Source organism: Chenopodium quinoa, unplaced genomic scaffold (genome assembly GCF_001683475.1).
Source record: "Chenopodium quinoa cultivar QQ74 unplaced genomic scaffold, ASM168347v1, whole genome shotgun sequence".
Classification (NCBI taxonomy): Eukaryota; Viridiplantae; Streptophyta; class Magnoliopsida; order Caryophyllales; family Amaranthaceae; genus Chenopodium; species Chenopodium quinoa.
The window spans coordinates 1,462,497-1,478,587 of NW_018745470.1; the positions used below are offsets into that span (position 1 = coordinate 1,462,497).

Sequence of the window (16,091 nt, forward strand, 5' to 3'; positions counted from 1 at the left end):
ACGTCCAAGGGAATATCATCAAAAATTATTTCTCTTGAAATAATTCTTAGTTTTTTTTTTTGTGATAACCCTCCACAATCTAGGGAACGCCATCTTGCTATTTGTTTTGACGATCTTCCGCAATCTAGGGAACGCCGTCGATCAATGTTGCTACATCTTGAGCCTTTTCTTGAATCATAGTGACAACCTTTCCAATTATAGCAAAAGTCGTCGAAGACTGCCCATCTCGTGCTATCTTCTCAAATCTCGGGTGACAACCTCCACAATCTTAGCGAATGCCGTCGAAGACCGCCTATCTCGTGCTATCTTCTCAAATCTTTGGTGACAACCTCCACAATCTTAGCGAATGCTGTCGAACACCGCCCATCTCGCGCTATCTTCTCAAATCATTGGTGACAACTTCCACAATCTTAGCGAATGCCGTCGAAGACCGCCCATCTCGTGCTATCTTCTTAAATCTTTGGTGACAACTTCCACAATCTTAGCGAACGCTGTCGAAAATAACTTTACTTGAAGTCATCCTCAGTTGTTGCGATAATATTCCAAAGAAAATTACCGAAGACCAACACTTGTCAATCTTTAAAGCTCGCTCGAACTTTGCTTCCGCTATGCCTGTACGTCGGCGCACTACAAAAAAAATTATTTACAGAAGCAAGAAAAACATGCCTGAAATGATAGTGATGTGGCCTCTAATAACTTTTAGAGACAACAAAGTAAGTACCCTTAATAAGTCTGTCGCTAATTAATGGAATGCCCCTAAAACCTCTTTTAGAGGCAATACAATATATTGCTTTTAAAAACCCATATATTTAGAGGCAACCATATAATCTTGCCTCTAAATATAATTAGAGGCATTATAAAAGCTTGCTACAAAATACCATATATATTCAAGGGCAACCATATAATTTTGCCTCAATATATGATTTGAGGCATCATTAAAATTTGCTTCCAAATAACATATGCATTTAGGGGCAGTCATATCATTTTGTCACAAAATATAATTAGAAGCAATTTGTATATTAATGCTAATGATATTTGATGCAAATAAAAATTGACGAGAATTTTTTTTGGAGGCACAATAGTACAATACATAATATATGCCTCTAATACATACATTGGTTTTAAATTAGATATACACAATTTATTCATAGAGTATCCAATTTTATGATTAACAATGTTGATTTCATTAAATTAAACTAAAAATTTATTATTTATAATAGAATAGTCATTACATTATTGATCTAAAAAATGTAATTAAGTTATTACTAAATAACTTAGCTAGCTTCAATACAATTACATGACTTGTTATAATCATTTGATATAAAGTGAAATAATAAAGAGTTTTCATTAAAACTCTAAGCTTGAAAAAAAGACATTATTTTCTTCAATTTCTTCCAATACGATCTCTAGCCATCTTCATTGTATAATCTCCTGCCATTGTATAAGTATGGAATTAATAATTTATAACTTTGAAAAGTAAATAAAAATAACTAACTTATAAAAATAAGACAATACTTTTTATTTGAAGTCACATTGTGAGTTTCTTGCTCGAACTCAACTTCCTCATTTTCCTCGGGTACATAATCACCATCTTTCTCAAGGGAAACATTGTACTTCTGCTTACTTTTCTTAACTTTAGAACTACTTACTAAGCTTGTCAAACAGGCAGTAATGCGCTTTATGCCCAATGTCTTCATTCTAATCTTGTTAGTTTCAATTGTCTTGAGACTTTGTTGTTCATACTCATTTTGGCTTATGTAATCATACTTTGAATGTGCTTTTCCACCCGATCTAGACATATCAGCACTAAAAAAACAAAATCATATATAATTGTAAAATAAATATTAGAAATCAAAGCTTTAAAAAACTAACGATATAGGTTGCTCAAAATCAAAGTTGTGTACAATTAAATGTTGTTAAAAAAAATGCAAATACTCTTAAAAATAAGCAAATAGAATCTTAAGAAAAAAAAAAAACCAAACAAGCAAAAAAAAAACTACTTACAATATATATGTGACAATTACATAATAATATTACACCACACTATAACAATGTAAAGAAATCCATAACTACAATTAATAGACCAAACAATCAAAACATTTTAAATATAGATAATTCATAAGTGATAAAATTAAGTGCTTAACTGGTTAGTGAATTATTCAAGAATACATTGGTCATTTTTTTACCAAAAACCAAAGGCACTTAAAATAGATTAATGATAATCAGATAATAAATAAAGAACTAAGTTCAGTACTTCAGTGTGCAACCAAAGCCATTATCCTTGAACAATATTATAATAAACCATATCATGTATTCTTTTGACCTTGCTAAATCATTATTAGCCTTCACAAATTGCTAAATCCTTATATGTTGGGGCTGGGAGTATTAACTTAATGGCGTATCACGTATGATCATATCCTTGATCAAACATAATCCTTTTAAATACATGTTCTCCTATGTTTATTACTACTATTTGATATGCATAATCAACATCTGTTTCACTCTTTTCCCACACAACACATTGTTATATGTTGTTCATTCTTCTATATCTCTTCTTTATTTTTCTGACACAAATCATTAGTCAACACATATTTTCACCAAATTCAACCCTTATTATACATTTTAATATTTTTAAATAGCGTTATACATTTATCAAAACTTCCCTTATAGTATAATAGTAGATAATAAACATTGCATCAAATTGATAGATTTTATAGCATTCAATTTCAATTAGACAATCAAAGTAGTTCAATCTAAAAAATTTGAATAATAACCCTAAATTAATTCAATCTTAAAATTAAGAATACTTTAAATTCAAAATAATTAAAAATAACCAAAACAATTTACTTCTATTGATTATTGAAAATTTTAATTACCTTGGATAGTGATATGTACTCTGACCAATCAAACTCCAAATTCGATCGGCCACAAACTCCAAACGCTATTTTAATTCGTCTCCCTTCGCTCGTCTAGAGTTCAGTAAGATTGTTTTTTGAAATTGCTTAGGGTAAAATTACGGGAGGAAAATTTGATAAAGAAAGATAGACAAGGGATAAATCACCACATACGGAGTATTTCACAAAATCGGGGAGGGAATAACAGATGAAATCAAAGTAATTCCCTCTCAGTTTTTTGGGGCTAGTTTAGTTTCGCAAGTTTCCCGATTTTGAAACGAAATTCTGCCAAAATTATCATGAAGATAATCATGATAAGTGATTTTTTCTTTTTTTTTTTTAATTGTTGAAATTGAAGATATATTTGGAGGATTTGGTGGGTTGTTTTGTTCTTTTTGGAGAAATAATGGCGGAAGATACGAGAAATTCCTTTGCATTTTTTTCTTTTTTTTTTTAATTATATATGGTAAGGCTTGTTTTTTTTGGTGAAAATATATGTCAAGGCTTGTTTAGTTGTTTGTAATAAGGTTATAAAGCAATGCTCTTGCCGTACAAAAAAAATAAAAATAAAGCTATGCTCTTGTTTGTTACTGTATTTTATTTGGAATTTTATTTATTTTAATCCAAGAATAAGTTTTTAAGTTATTCAGTCAGTTAGGGTCTGTTCACATTTACTGAACTGAGCTGAACTGAACTAATTGGAGCTGAACTGAACTGAACTGAATATTTTATGAGAGAAGGAAATTGGGAGCTGAACTGAACGGATTGGAGCTGAGCTGAACTGAACTGAACTTATTAGAGCTGAACCTGAACTTCACTAAACTGAAATTAAGTAAATGTGAACAGGCCCTTAGCGCGTTTCGCAGGGGTTACTTATTCAGGGTTACTTATAGGGTTCAGTAGGTCAAGGGTTATCTATAACAGAGTTGCTCAGACGGTTACCGCGTTTTCTATGTGAGAGTTTTCCTTGACCGACCGAGTAACCCTTAAATAAGTAACCCTTAACCGAGTAAAACTTATAATACAGACAAAGTAACCCTTATTATATTGATCGAGTAACCCCTTATTATATACACTTATTAAGTGACCATTGTCACACTAATGGAGTAACCACTTATTTTACTTATTAAATAACTCTTACCACAATGACAAACTAACTCCTACCTTACTATTAATTAAGTAACCCTTATAACCATAACAAATTACCCCCTATTACACTAACCGAGTAATTCAGGGTGGATGGTCATATAGTATGACAAGTTACATACAAAAGTTAGGGTTTGTTCAGTTCACCTTATTTTCACTTATTTCAGGTGTAATAACTTCAGATAAGTTCTGTTCAGGTTTAAGGTTTACCTCAAGTACAAATTACAATTAAAATTAGTTTTAATAAGCTAGGTCTAATAAGTTCAGATAAGTTAAGATCAGTGAAAACCAGGTGAATAGAACACACCCTTATTATTTATAAAATAAGTTGCTATCAACTTAAATAGTATAATGTAAAGTGAAAATAGCCAATGTGTATAATTTGTGCACAAAATATGAAATATAGGTATTAGATTATAACATTACATTCGTAGTATTCGGAAAACTAATGTAAACTTTACACTACTTAAATATACCATGACTTAGGGCATGTTCACATTTACTGAACTTATCTGAACCGATTGGAGATGAACTGAACTAAACTGAACTGAGCTGAAATAAATATTTTATGAGAGAAGGAAATTAGCAGCTGAACTGAACTGATTGGAGCTGAACTCAACGGAACTGAACTGATTGGAGTTGAACTGAACTGAAATTAAGTAAATTTGAACAGGCCCTTATAATTACTTGAAATAAGTAGAATGGGCTAACTCTAAATTTTTTTTTCCGTATTGATTTTACATATTATCTTCATTTGTAATAATTTTAAATGTTGATATTTTATTATTTAATTTTTTTTTCAATAAAGTACTTACGACTAGAGTTTATGTTGTAAAATCGTAACATAATATACTTTTCTATTTCATTGTAATTGGAACAATTTGAATGACATTTGTGCTAAGAAGTATTTGTATCATTAGTTACTTCATCCGCATTTTTTTTATTTTCAACCAACTCCATTATTATCATAATATAATAATTTATACTATTCATCCTATTACTCCGTGCTCAAGAAAAAAAATAGAGCAAGTAATAAAATACGGAGGGAGTAGATATATGAAAGACTAATACAAAAGGATTTTACATAACATATGTCTCATATGTACTAATCAAAATTCTAGTGAATTTAAGTATGTAATTATGTAAACATTGTAATATATGACAGTCTCAATGTACTACTCAAGGTTTTTTTTTTTTTTTTTTTTTTTTTTTTTTTTTTTTTTTTTTTGGGAAATACTAACCCAAAGTCCCAAAGATACACATAATAAAAGTTTTTTTATTTATAATTGTACTCGTATGATTGTAGCGTAAAATATTCATAGAAATCAATATTTTTACACTCCTAAAAAATACAAAGGAAAAAAGAAAAAAACAAAGTTCTTTCAATTCTTTAATTAGGCGCTAATTCCACTTTCAATTGCCGCCAAAACACTAAAAATATTTAAGGTTAATCTCTTTAATAAACCTTGGGATTGATATTGCATAATCCCATGATTCACAATTGTCATTGCTCAACCCAATTGGCAAATTTCTTTGATACACCAAGAAATATTCTAATCAATTTTCTTAAAATTTTGATGAAATTGGAAATGCTTTGGTTGTCATTAGTTCTAACACAACAAAGAATAAGAAATGTAATCTGCAAAACATGCACAGGTAATATATACGGAGTAGATGATTTACTTATTACTTTTAATGGCAAAAAAACTCATAGATTTTTTTATTTTTACTTTTTTTTTTTTTTTTGCAATTTTCTGTTTCATAAGCTAACTCTAGATAACCATGTTGAACAAAATTAATTGTGTAGTTATTTTATTCAATTTGGCTTGATTTTCCTCTATACTTGATTTAATTTCGTTCCATTCTTAGAAAAAATTCACATACTCCATACCTTTTTCAATATGATGTAAGTACTTGTACCACTCTTCATAGTATTTTATTATTATTATTTTATATATATATATATATATATTAATTTGGGTCTTAGAGATAGTAAATAATGATGTTTTGTATATTCCAATTGCTTTTGCTTTTTGATCCATTTGTTTCGGTTCATTCTAAGAGATGTTGGAATAGAACTTAGGAGTTGTGTTATTTTAAATTTGTATAGTTTTATTTCATGATTGGGTTTTTTATTTTTTGTTTTGATGATTTATGAAATGATACATGAATTGAAAATAGATTTTTTTTTTGTTAGTAAGTTTTGTCGGTTAGTTTGTGCAATGGAGTATATGTATTGATTTGGTTAATTTTGTTGCAGATATGATATCAAATTGAATAATACCATTTCTTTCAGAAGATAAACATGTACCTTTGTTAAATTTCAATATTGTTAAATTAAAATTTTTAGCAATAACTTATAATCTACTAATGCTTAAGGGTAATGTAAATTTCGCAAGTACTAAAAATAATTTTTAGAGGCAACTATGATTTCACTAATTCTAAAGAGGATGTTTAGAGACAACCTTAATTCCACTAATGCTAAAAATAATATTTAGAAGATACGCAAAATTCATTCACGCTAAAAAAAAGGCATTTAGAGGCAATAATATTTTCATAATGCTGAAAATGAACATTTAGAGACAATCATAATTTCAACAACGCTAAATAGGAATTTTAGAGGCAACTTAAAACTTGATAACGCTAAAGCTAACTTTTAGAGGCAATACTAATTTCATTAATGCTAAAAAGAACATTTAGGGGCATCCTCTAATCCACTAATGCTAAAAATGACTTTTAGGGGCAACCATAGTTTAACTGATACTAAATATATCTTTAGAGGCTACCAAAAATTATTTGCCTCAAAGTTTTGCCTCTATATATAATTTTTCTTGTAGTGGCGCTTTCGTTGCTTTGAACCTATACGTCGGTGCCTTTTCTGCTTTTGAGCCAATGCCTAGGCGCTTTAAGCTAATTGAGACGATCTTTCATCAGGTCGATCACTTATTTACTTTTGGAGAGGCTTCAAACTCTGTCGCTGCTGAAATATCTCTAGCGCCAAGAATTGACTATGTTGCCGAACGCTGTGATAGGGTCTTCCCTGTTCTGCTGCACCTGTATTTATTTTGACTATAGAACTTTGCCAATCTCTTTAATCATCTTAGGGTTGACGTAAGGCTTAACGTTGCTTGACTCATTGACTTGACACGACTCAAGGTATAACTTGATTCATGTGATTGACTGACTCGAGGTTGACTCCACTCGAAGTAAAATGACACGTGTGACTCAAATCAAAGTGACATATCACGACATGACTCAATGTGTACATGACTCGTGTGTGTATTGAATGTGATCGTGCGACTCGAAAAATGCAAAAAAGCAAAAATTTTCCATCAATTTGTAGAGGGTACCGACTTTCTCCCGAAAAAGAAAGACGTGAAAAAAAAATCAAAAGTTTGAAGATGCATGTTGAATGAGCTTAGTCAAATGTTGTTCGATACTATCTATCAAGGTTGAAGGATTAATTCATCCTAGGCTATCTCAACTGTTGACTCCATGATGAAAGTATTTGGGTAACTTAGGCACGGAGGCTAAGCACTTCATACTTTGTGATGCAATGATGATTATGAGTGATGAGCGATGCATGCTTCAGCGTTAAGATTTCATGACAAAGGGTTCCTAAGGGAAATATATTTGGTCATGTATGCGTGATTTGTGTGATAGTGACACTAAAGTTAGGCCGCGAGAGCTAAGTGTGTGGAAAAATATATTAAAAAGAGTCAAATGGTGGTGACTCTTAGGCTAGGCAAGCTAATGATATAAGGATCAAGCCCCCAAGTCTAGCTCTAAATGAATAGAGATGAGCATTGGAGATCCCTTGATATGATCATGGTGCAAGTGTGTGAATGTGAATAAGAATGCATGTTTATTACGGCCGCACCTCGATGTGAGGTTGCCTACGTATCCGTTAGGAATCAGGCCGAATGTAGCTCTAGCCAAACCTCGCACAAGTGTGTATACCTCAAAAAGGTCTTTTTAAGGGTTGTAACGTGGTTAGGCTAAAGGTTTAAAGGAGAAGGGGATAAAGGCTCAAGACCCTAGATAAGCCCCCAAGGTGTGCAACCTTGCTTTTGAATACTTGTATTTTCATGCTTGAGGTTTTCTACTAATTTTTTAGCTCTTTCTTTTGTTTTAGAATCTATTTTATTTTTATAAGTGTGGGCAATCCCGATCATGCGGTCTATCACTCACTTGGCATTCATGTTTCTCAGGCACGGTACCGAGCATTCGATAAGAGACGCAATCTGAGACATGTTCTTATCGAAGATATTTTCATATCAAAGACATTGGAACACTTACCCTTTTGTACACTTGTTTTGGTTTTTTTTTTATTATTTCTTATTTTTTGCTATTGCTTTCTTTTGAATTTGCTCAAGCTCTCTTTAGAATTGCATAAGTTGCACGCCATCCCATCCCAAGGTTAGGTAGATGTAGGTTGAAAAAATAAGGGTCTATCGTTAGACGAGGTTCAAAGTGGTTTATGAAGAAAGGATGTGTAAAAATTGAAGGGTGAAAGGACATATGATGTGGCTACAAGGGGTGCCTCAAATCATTAGTATACCTTGTGCTTAATTCGACATGGATTTTTTTTTTTTTGAATGTAATGTAATGAAATGATCATATGCAAGGAATTAAATGCTCATTTTATCAAGGGAAAAAGGAAAAATCTATAAAATTAATCTAAAGGAAAAGAAAAGGTGCCTATGCTAGACTTATTGGGGAAAGAAAAGATGAAAAAGAAATAGAAAAAGAGGCCATGAAATCTTGTCGTTGAAGCTCGCCTCTTGTCTTGTGTTGTTTGCTTTATCATCACTCGCTCTTCTTGTTAACTGGAGGCATGGGAAGCTTGTTATTATCAATCAAATGTTGGATAGCCTCCTTTAGCTTCCAACAACTCTCAGTAGTATGACCCCTACCTTGATGGTACTTTCAGTGTTCGTCTGGATTCCAACTAGGCAATCTCTTTTCAGGTGCGGGATCTTGAATAGGTCTAATGGGAGTAATGAGTCCTTTGGCATGGAGTCGATCGAAGGCAGTATCGTAGCTCATCCCAATGGGGGTGAAGTCTTTCCTTAGTTGCTTCTTAGATCCTTGGTTATCTATGGCTAAAACTTCACTGAGATCAAAGGTACTAACATTGTTACTAGAGTGGGCGTTTTCGGAAGAAGAAGGATTGTCGTTCTTCTTTCCTTTCCAGCCACCATGGTTACTATTGTTAGTAGCTTTTTGCTTTGCAAGGTCATCTTCGATTTCAATTCCGATGTCATAAACGGCCTTGAAAGTATTCAAATTATGTTGATATTTTAGGTGCTTCGAATACTTTTCTTGGAGATTCTTGATAAACATCCTCACAGATTCCTTTTCGGTGGGGACCTCAATCATCTTGGCGGAAGTTTCCCTCCACTTATTAAAGAAAGAAATAAAGCCTTCATTTTCTTTTTGTCTTAGCATCTCAAGTTGTCTATGATCGGTTTCAACTTGGATATTGCACTTGTACCTATCAACGAGAGCGTTTGCTATTGATTCCCAGGTAGAGGTTTTCTCCTTGTCAAGGGAGAAGAACCATTGTTGGCAAACGGTTTCAAGAGATAGTGGGAACAGAGAGGGGAAAACCTTCTTATCGATACCCTTAATGGTCATTATAGTTTCAAAAGCTCTTAAATGGAAGTAAGGGTTATCTGTTGCCTTGAATTTTGGGATGTCATTGGCATTGAACTTCTGCAGAAGAAGATCTTTTTCCACCGAGACCCCTTGTGATGTAAGCTCTTGAAACTTGTAATCGCTAGACAACTTGCTTAGGCTCTCTTGCATGAGGTCCATCTGTTGTAGCTTCACGGGATCATCAACCTTGAGGGTGAGTAGCTTCAGTGTTTCAGTCATGGTAACCAATTGGTTCCTAAGCTCATTGACTTCTTCTTGAGTTGCCATTATCTTCTTAGCCTTCCTCTTTTGACGAATCGGTTTATCAAAAAGCGAGACTTAAATAAAGAGGTTGTCCTTGATTAATCGCCCTTCTCTCCTCGACCAAGTACTGTGGAAAAGGAATTTCGGGATACTTATTGTTAATTATTTGACTCAAAATTTATTCAACATGCAATGGATGGAGGAGGTGAAGAAAGATGGAAGAATATGAAGAAATATTTAAATGGAGGTGGAGGGATATGAAGAATTAGGAGTAGAATGTACCCCAACTCAAATGACGGAAAAGACCGACTTATGCATGAACCTAAGACATGGCCATGGTGATGTGTACTCAAAGTGTGTGCTAAGACTAGTGAGTGTAGGTGACATGTTAAGACTCGTGTCATGACCATGTGGCTAGACTATGTGACCAAGACTCGATTAATGACTCGACAAAGTGTTATTGACAGCGAAAATTAACCGAATTAATTAGTAAACTGGTTAATTAGACCCTAGGTGATGACTCGACAAATAATCCGAACTGTCGGCCAAGCGACAGGACTGGCGTCACAATATGGTGATTGGCGCCAGACTTTTTAGTAAATGTCTGGTGCTAAACACCATGCAGTGGCGCTACAGTTCAGATTTTGGCACCAATATTGGAGCCTCAGTCTGAGACTGTTTTCGATATTATTAGTCAACTGGGGTATGCCTAAAGTCGTACTAGGTCGATTCCGATTAAAAGAAGAAAAAACTTTGTTGACTCAAATTAATTAATTAATTAATTAGGAAAAGTTCTTTTAGTCATTAATTATAACATGGAATATATATGCACAACAAAATAATGCACAATTAGGCAAGTAAGCACAATATGATGCAATGAGTTCGCAACCTAACCATGGCTCTAGTTCTCTAAAGTTCGGGATATGGTTTAGTCAAACAGGGTCCATGGTTAATTGTCCAGATGCACCGCGTAGAAGCCTAACCGTGAAGGGTTAACGCGTGTGGATAGAACACCGCGAGTTTTTAGAAAAAAACTCACTTCCATGGTTTGGTGAATTCAACCTCTCAGATGTACCCTTTGTTGCCAGGAGCGTTCAATCGGGTAGATAGAGCATGAATTCCCAGAGGGTTATGTCCATATGTAGAACACATATGGGTTTCAGAAAAGTGAGAAAAAATTCAATCAGGAAGCAGGATCGAGCAAACAATACGAAAAACCGGTCAAAATTAGAACGCATATTTCTGGCTCGGTATTGGGGGAAATTGGCGCCAGCAAACAGAGACTGGCGCCAACTTTTAACTGTAGCGCCTGGCGCCAATACTGGTGTCTGGCGCTACGGCTAAAAGTTTGGCGCCAAGCTCTGGCCCCTGACGCTACTTCCCACATGCCTCAGCAGCTTTTTGTGCTCAATAAAATCATCCAGTTTTGCGCGGTGTTATTTCAGTCCTGGTTGTGAAAGACATTTCTCAAATTTCCTACGTGTAAAATCCTATGCTTTTGACTCATTACGGATGGTCTTTCCAATGAGAACCTTTTTATGTATATGACAATAATGTTAATCAAAATTACGCACGTGAAATACTTAGAACTTTTCGAGTCTCATCCACTCATTCTAAATCATTGCCGAAACAAATTCAGGAATTAAAATAGAAATCCTCCCCAGTGGAGTCGCCAAAAACTGTAGGGAATAATTTCAAGCCTTTAAAAATCCACTAGCTTGAACCCCACTGTGATCATACACTAAAGTACGGTGGCGTCCAAAAGGGAAGAAGATAGAGCAAAAGAGTCGCCAACAAGTTTTTAAGGAACTTGTAAACCATTCACGAGGATGAAGGTTACACCCCTTAACGATCCAAGAGATCGTCAACTCCATAAGGTTATGAACCAAATAAGGGTTCGGGGATGAAGGTACAAATCCAACCTAAAAGAGATTGAACATGCCCTAATAATAAGCCTCTACTTTATTCTGCTCGTATTCATGTGCGCTTTCTGACTAACATACAATCAATAGGATTAACCCTAAACCTGTTTAATCTATGTTGGTTGAATTTAATGCACAAACAAACTATTATTGGCGATCACTTGAATTTATAATCACAATTAACCTAACAAGATTATTGATTATCTTATTAAGCGTGATTGCAAATACCAAGTTCCCTTTAAACATGCAATAAAAGGTGATCAAGCAATAACAATATATAAACCAAGCAACATAACAAATAATCAATAATCAAAAATCATAAATATTAGAGAGAATATAGGAAGCATCATACTTTTAATCATACTTGATCTTAAAGTTACCCTAGACATGATACCAGGAATCAAAATAACAATCTAAGCATGATATCTACATCATAATATCAATTAATCTTTAAAGTACTTACATGGATGCCTCGTACCTCTTTCTAATAACAAAATACACACGTTAGTAACTTCAAGGAAAATAATAATCAAACAATTAAATTAAATAATTGAAAGAAAGATTTGGGACCCAACCCTCAGAAATTAAACCTTTCACGTCTAGGGCGAAGGCAACTTCGAATATGGCTAGGTGTTTCTAGATCTCGTGAATATGGAATTTTGTATTAAAAAGCAAAGAAAAGAAAGAATGAATGAATTAATATTATTGAAAATTGATGAATGAAAGATGTAGATGAAAAGAATCGATGAACGATTTGTGAATGAATAGAGTTGATTATTAGTAATTGATGATGAAAACGGAGTTTTTGATACGATATTTATAGAGAAAAACATCCAAAAAAGATAATTTATCAAAACAGAGCCTGAAGATTCCAAAACTAACTTGGCGCCAGCCCTGGCTCATTGGCGCTAGGACCAGTGGCTAGCGCCAGGCGCCAATGGCTGGCGTCTGGCGCCAATCCTGATTCCAGGCGCCAAGGCATGGGGTTGGACGCCAAATCGGCTTTCAACGCGTTTTCGAAAATCTGATAAAATTCCCGTACTGGAAGATAAAATAATATAATTTCAATCGAAAATGCTATTTGATCTAATTAAAACTCTGAAGAATCCTAATTGAATTAAGAATGATAAGACCTTCTAGAATGTTCTAGAATACTAAAACCATTCCTAATTGCATTAGGAATGATAAATCATATTAGGCCCTCCCCTAGATCATTGGGCCGTACTTAAAGCTCAAACCGGGCCCAGTTTAGTAAATTGGCCATAACTTCCTCAATATTCATCGGAATTGGGCTTATAATATATCGTTGGAAAGGTCTTTGCAAACCCCATCCAACTACACCACTATTGGACCCATATCATGAACCGACCAATATGGATTGGCTGTTTTCTTAAAATAAAGTTTTCAAAAACAGAGAGAAGAGAAAAGAATTAAAACTTTCCGCAACACTAGACCTTTCCACACTTTCGTTTCATTCGATTATGATTCGACGTGAAAGGTACTCATCACTGGGTTTGGTTTTGGGGAGACACAAATGGGTGTCTACAGGAATTTATTTCTATTTCAATAATATTAAGGGAAATCGTACACGGCCGGAAATGAAAAGTGTAACACTTAAAAAAACACGGAGGGAGTAATGCTTTTCCCTAACCCTTTTTGACCGTGTTAAGTAAAATGCAATTGTACATAAGAATTGAGAGAATATAATGGATGTAAAAAAAAAGGAAAATCTGTCGATGGGTTCCACTAGGATGAGATTTTAAATATTTATTTGGTGGTAAACGCGAAAATATATATTTGGAAAATTTGTATATTGCAGCCATTTAAATTTTGTATTTTGCAAATTGCAGCCATTTAAAAAATAAATTGCAAATTACAACCCTAAAGTTCTTATAAATTATAAATTGCAGCCCCATTCAACTTTTTCACGGGTTACGTGTCGAAAAATATTCGGTTAAGGTTTTAGGGGGGCATTTTAGCTCTAAGAATCTAAATTGAGCTCGGAATTCAAAAAAAAAAAAAAAAAAAACCTAAGTGCCTCATTTTTTTTATATAACAATAATAATAATTTTTTTATACATATGATTTAAATAGTAACAGTTTTTATTTTTATAATTTTTTATTAATATTTAATTTTTTTATGATCAATTTTTATTTTGCATCCTCTAGACCACTATATATGTTGTTTTGTTTTTAGAATTAAGAGAAGAATATAAATGTTTCTTATATTTTACACACACGCATTGCATGTGTTTCTTAGCTTTTATATATAACTAGATTATTAAGTCCCGTGCCACGCTTGATTTTACAATTTTATAAAGAATTACTCGTATTATATAAATTCAAAATCTATCAAAAAATAATACTCATATTGTAAATGAAATTAAGAAAAAAAACTTGAATATTAATTTATACCCGTGCAAAAGACTTTAAGGTTGAGACTTTCATCGGCACAACATTTTATGAAAAATTTATTTGTATGTTTTTTTACAACATTTTATGAAAATTTTATTTGATTTTATTTTACTTTTTTTTTTTTTTTGAAAAATTTCATTTTATTTTACTTAATGATGATAAGAAATCAACATTTTTTTAGAATTGTCACACAAAATTTGGACACTTAGTAGATAAAAAATTATTTATATACATTATGTTACAATATGCAAAGAAAATGATAGATATTATATTTAGGATAATATTTGTCGCAGATTAGGATATATTTATTGTATATCTTGTATGTTTATCGTATCTAGGATTCCTAACGTGATTAGGCCTAGGGTTGTAAACACTATATATTCAGATTGAGGAGTTTATTCCCGAAATCTAACATGGTATCACAGCCAAGGTTTTAGATCTCAAATTTTTTATTTTTCCAACTTTATTGGTTTTTTTTTGTTTTATTGGGACCTAGCCTTAATCACACTTCCGCATTCTTTCCTCTGTTTCTTTCAGATTTCACACCTTTTTCACTTTAGCAATTAATTTTGCCAGCACTACTATTGCTTTAGCATATTTAATTCTTCTCTTTGGCTTCATAATTACCTTACCCGAACACAGAAGCTTTCATGGCCAAGGAAGATGAAACCCCACCACCGCCTCCTCCTCCTTCTAATGAGTTCCATTCGGCACTCACCATCTCAAACATCAAAAACTCGATCCCTTTGACTCTCGACTACGAGAAGGTTCAATACTCTAATTGGGTAGAATTGTTTGATAATCACGTTTGTGCATACAACGTTCTTGATCACATTGATCCAACCGTATCTCGTCCTAAAGATATTTCGGATGCGTTATGGATTCGTTTAGATGCCATTGTCAAGCAATGGATATACGGCACAATTTCGGTTGAACTCCTACAAACAATCCTCAAACCAAAGTCCACTGCTAGGCAGACTTGGGATCGACTTCGGGAAATCTTTCAAGACAACAAGACCACGAGGGCGGTGTATCTTGAAACCCAGTTGAATGAGCTTCATCTTGACAGCTTGCCGAACGTCACAGCATACTGTCAACAACTCAAGAACCTCGCTGATCAACTTGCCAATGTTGATCAACCGATCTCTGATCAAAAGCTTTTTCTCCGACTTATTGCGGGTCTAAACAAAACGGACTACGACACCGATGATTGCACAGACCGATCCTTTACCCTCCCTCCATACGGCTCGTTCTCGCCTTTTACTTGAAGAAACTCGCCGCAACAGTGATTCCGGCAAGGCATCCTCATCGTTTGTTGCACAAACACCACAGTCTGACCCCTCACCTCAACAGCCACCGGCCGGCGGAAGGGGAACAGGAAACAGTAGCGGTCGTGGACGAGGCAGCAAACAGGGGCGAGGAAAGGGACGCGGCCGAGGCGGAGGAGGACAAGGTCGTGGCGCCAACCAGCCATCACAACCAAACCCACAACAACAGCAAACTTGGAAGCAACAACTCGCATCTAATGTGCAAACTTGGGCTCAGCAGCCTTCTTGGCCCAATCCAGTTCAACAATTCTGGCAGCCGCAAGGTTGGACCGTCCCACCAGCGCCTTTCCCCACTAATGGGGTCTATCAGGCTCGGCCCACTGCTGGTCTAGGGCGCGGCTTGTATTCTCAGCACGCCTACACTGTTAGACAACCCCAATACGGCCCACCTATGACACCCACGGAGTTCGGGAGTGCATATTCTTCAATGGGACTTTCAAGTCCGGATAATGGATGGTACATGGACTCGGGTGCTACATCTC

The 16,091-nt window shown here is 34.3% G+C and overlaps 1 protein-coding gene and 1 long non-coding RNA gene across 2 annotated transcripts; one reads left to right on the top strand and one right to left on the bottom strand.

The window, feature by feature from the left end:
* Positions 1 to 1,207: 1,207 nt before the first annotated feature.
* LOC110715101 lies at positions 1,208 to 3,554 on the bottom strand. Its single transcript, XR_002510216.1, has 3 exons — positions 2,877 to 3,554; positions 1,516 to 1,806; positions 1,208 to 1,431 (listed from the first exon to the last, which is right to left on the bottom strand). It is a non-coding gene; the product is annotated as an uncharacterized LOC110715101 (long non-coding RNA).
* An 11,377-nt stretch (positions 3,555 to 14,931) lies between these two features.
* LOC110715146 lies at positions 14,932 to 15,549 on the top strand. The gene has a single exon (XM_021893717.1). The coding sequence runs from the start codon at positions 14,932 to 14,934 to the stop codon at positions 15,547 to 15,549; it is 618 nt and encodes a 205-aa protein (XP_021749409.1).
* Positions 15,550 to 16,091: the final 542 nt, after the last annotated feature.

Bases quoted from the DNA above. Each gene is read 5' to 3' on its own strand.
- LOC110715146 (XM_021893717.1), top strand. From the start codon at position 14,932: ATGGCCAAGGAAGATGAAACCCCACCACCGCCTCCTCCTCCTTCTAAT.